The sequence below is a fragment of the Malurus melanocephalus genome, unplaced genomic scaffold (assembly GCF_030028575.1).
Source record: "Malurus melanocephalus ecotype Western Australia unplaced genomic scaffold, MMel_1.1 scaffold_1906, whole genome shotgun sequence".
Lineage (NCBI taxonomy): Eukaryota > Metazoa > Chordata > Aves > Passeriformes > Maluridae > Malurus > Malurus melanocephalus.
Window position 1 is genome coordinate 3,462 of NW_026625138.1, and position 3,498 is coordinate 6,959.

At 40.0% G+C, this 3,498-nt stretch overlaps 1 protein-coding gene across 1 annotated transcript in view; it reads right to left on the bottom strand.

The window, feature by feature from the left end:
- Window positions 1–470: 470 nt before the first annotated feature.
- LOC130587435 (glutamate receptor ionotropic, kainate 1-like) overlaps window positions 471–3,498 on the bottom strand; it is a gene marked incomplete at its 5' end in the record, with an annotated part of 9,558 nt that continues 6,530 nt past the window's right edge. Inside the window, 2 exons of the mRNA XM_057388406.1 lie at window positions 471–476; window positions 2,062–2,243. Of these exons, the coding sequence (XP_057244389.1) occupies window positions 471–476; window positions 2,062–2,243 (188 nt within the window). The remainder of the gene's footprint in view (window positions 477–2,061; window positions 2,244–3,498) is intronic.

Sequence of the window (3,498 nt, forward strand, 5' to 3'; positions counted from 1 at the left end):
TGTCACTCTTTGGCCAGCAGTGCCATTGGGGTTTCTGTGCTCTGTCTCCCCTCCCTGTAAAGTCTTTCTTTCTTTCTGTTTTTTTCACCCATTTTTGTGTGTTTTGCATCTATTCTTTTTTGTCACTGTTTGGCCAGCAGTGCCATTGGGGTTTGCTGTGCTCCATCTCCCTCCCCGTAAAGTCTTTCTTTCTGTTTTTTTCACCCATTTTTGTGTGTTTTCTATCTATTTTTTTTGTCTCTGTTTGGCCAGCAGTGCCATTGGGGTTTCTGTGCTCCATCTCCCTCCCTGTACCTGTTTGAGGATCTCAGCTGCTGTTTCGTGTGAGCAGTCGAAGATGACATAAAACTCTTTGCCTTTCTTCATCTCCTTCAGCAGGGGCCTGGCGTCCTTGTTCCCCGCGGGCAGCTGCCGGATCTTGATTTTGATGTTGTACCTGGAAGGGGCTTTGATCAGCTCCTGCAGGCGGATCAGACCTGGGAAAGGACAGGGATGGTGGATCAGGACCCTGTGCCAGCGGGGTTATTGTCACCCAAACTGTTCACACCCTCCCCATTCCCTGGGGCTGGTTTTAGTTCCATATTTGCCATTTTTAAAAATAATGTTATTAACACTTTCCATTCCCAGGGGATTGTGTCCATTCCATGTTTGCCAGTTTTTAAATAAAATTATTAACACTTTCCATTCCCAGGATATGAGTGCCAGTTTCATGTTTGCCAGTTTTTAAAATAATGTTATTAACAATTTCCATTCCCTGGGGATGTCAGTTCCAAGTTTGCCAGTTTTTTAAAATAATATTACTAACACATTCCATTCCCTGGGTATGGTGCCAGTTCCATGTTTGCCATTTTTTAAAATAATGTTATTAACACTTTCCATTCCCTGGGTATGGTGCCAGTTTCATGTTTGCCAGCTTTTAAAATAATATTATTAACAATTTCTGTTCCCTGGGTATGAGTGCCAGTTCCATGTTTGCCAGTTTTTTTTAATAATATTATTAAAAGTTTCCATTCCCAGGGGATTTTGCCAGTTCCATTTTGCCAGCCTCTTTAATAAAATTATTAACACTTTCCATTCCAGGATATGAGTGCCAGTTCCATGTTTGCCAGTTTTTTAATAGTATTTTTAAAAGTTTCCATTTCCTGGAAATGTCAGTTCCATGTTTGCCAGCCTCTTTAACAGTTTTATTAACACTTTCCATTCCCAGGGGATTGTGCCAGTTCTATGTTTGCCATTTTTTTTACTAATATTATTAACGCTTTCCATTCCCAGGGGATTGTGACAGTTCCATGTTTGCCAGTTTTTTTAATAATATTATCAAAACCTTCCGTTGCAGGGTATGAGTGCCAGTTCCATGTTTGCCAGTTTTTAAAATAATATTATTAACACTTCCCATTCCAGGGGATGAGTATCAGTTCCATGTTTGCCAGCCTCTTTAATAATATTTTTAAAAGTTTCCATTCCCCGGTGATGAGTGCCAGTTCCATGTTTGCCATTTTTTAAAATAATATTATTAACACTTTCCATTCCCTGGGGATGTCAGTTCCATTTTGCCAGCCTCTTTAACAATATTATCAAAACTTTCCATTCCCCTGTTTACCCTTAGCTTCGACATGTGAATATTCAGCAAGGAGTTTCCAGCAGGATGTGTTTGCACTGATGGAACACAACACAAACATTTCCAACTCCAAACACTGAGATTTGAATAAACCACCCCAATAACTTCCCTGCCTGATGTCGCTGAGCAGCTGTGATCAGCTCTGTGTNTGTCACTCTTTGGCCAGCAGTGCCATTGGGGTTTCTGTGCTCTGTCTCCCCTCCCTGTAAAGTCTTTCTTTCTTTCTGTTTTTTTCACCCATTTTTGTGTGTTTTGCATCTATTCTTTTTTGTCACTGTTTGGCCAGCAGTGCCATTGGGGTTTGCTGTGCTCCATCTCCCTCCCCGTAAAGTCTTTCTTTCTGTTTTTTTCACCCATTTTTGTGTGTTTTCTATCTATTTTTTTTGTCTCTGTTTGGCCAGCAGTGCCATTGGGGTTTCTGTGCTCCATCTCCCTCCCTGTACCTGTTTGAGGATCTCAGCTGCTGTTTCGTGTGAGCAGTCGAAGATGACATAAAACTCTTTGCCTTTCTTCATCTCCTTCAGCAGGGGCCTGGCGTCCTTGTTCCCCGCGGGCAGCTGCCGGATCTTGATTTTGATGTTGTACCTGGAAGGGGCTTTGATCAGCTCCTGCAGGCGGATCAGACCTGGGAAAGGACAGGGATGGTGGATCAGGACCCTGTGCCAGCGGGATTATTGTCACCCAAACTGTTCACACCCTCCCCATTCCCTGGGATTGTGACAGTTCCATGTTTGCCAGTTTTTAAATAAAATTAATAACACTTTCCATTCCCAGGATATGAGTGCCAGTTTCATGTTTGCCAGTTTTTTAAAATAATATTATTAACACATTCCATTCCCTGGGTATGAGTGCCAGTTCCATGTTTGCCATTTTTAAAATAATATTATTAACACTTTCCATTCCCAGGGGATGGAGTCCGTTCCATGTTTGCCAGTTTTTAAAATAATACTATTAACAATTTCCATTCCCTGGGGATTGTGCCAGTTCCCTGTTTGCCAGTTTTTTTAATAATATTATCAAAACCTTCCGTTGCAGGGTATGAGTGCCAGTTCCATGTTTGCCAGCCTCTTTAATAATATTAGTAACACTTTCCATTCCCTGGGTGTGAGTGTCCATTCCATGTTTGCCATTTTTTAAAAAATAATATTATTAACACTTTCCGTTCCCTGGGGATGGTGTCAGTTCCATGTTTGCCATTTTTTTTAAATAATATTATTAACACTTTCCATTCCCTGGGAATTGGGGAAATAACACTTTCCAATCCCTGGTGCCAGTTCCATATTTGCCAGTTTTAAAAATAATATTATTAACAATTTCTGTTCCCTGGGTATGAGTGCCAGTTCCATGTTTGCCAGTTTTTAATAATATTATTAAAAGTTTCCATTTCCAGGGGATTTTGCCAGTTCCATTTTGCCAGCCTCTTTAATAATGTTATTAATAATAATTATTATTAATATTATTAAACTTTCCATTCCATGTTTGCCAGTTCCATGTTTGCCAGCCTCTTTAACAGTATTGTTAACAATTTCCATTCCCAGGGGATGGTGTCCATTCCATGTTTGCCATTTTTTTAAATAATATTATTAAAAGTTTCCATTCCCAGGGGATTTTGCCAGCCTCTTTAATAAAATTATTAACACTTTCCATTCCCTGGGTATGGTGTCAGTTCCATGTTTGCCAGTTGTTTTTTTTTAACAATATTATTAACACTTTCCATTCCCTGGGTATGAGTGTCAGTTCCATCTTGCCAGCCTCTTTAATAATATTATCAAAACTTTCCATTCCAGGATATGAGTGCCAGTTCCATGTTTGCCATTTTTAAAATAATATTATTAAAAGTTTCCATTCCCTGAGTACGAGTGTCTGTTCCATCTTTGCCA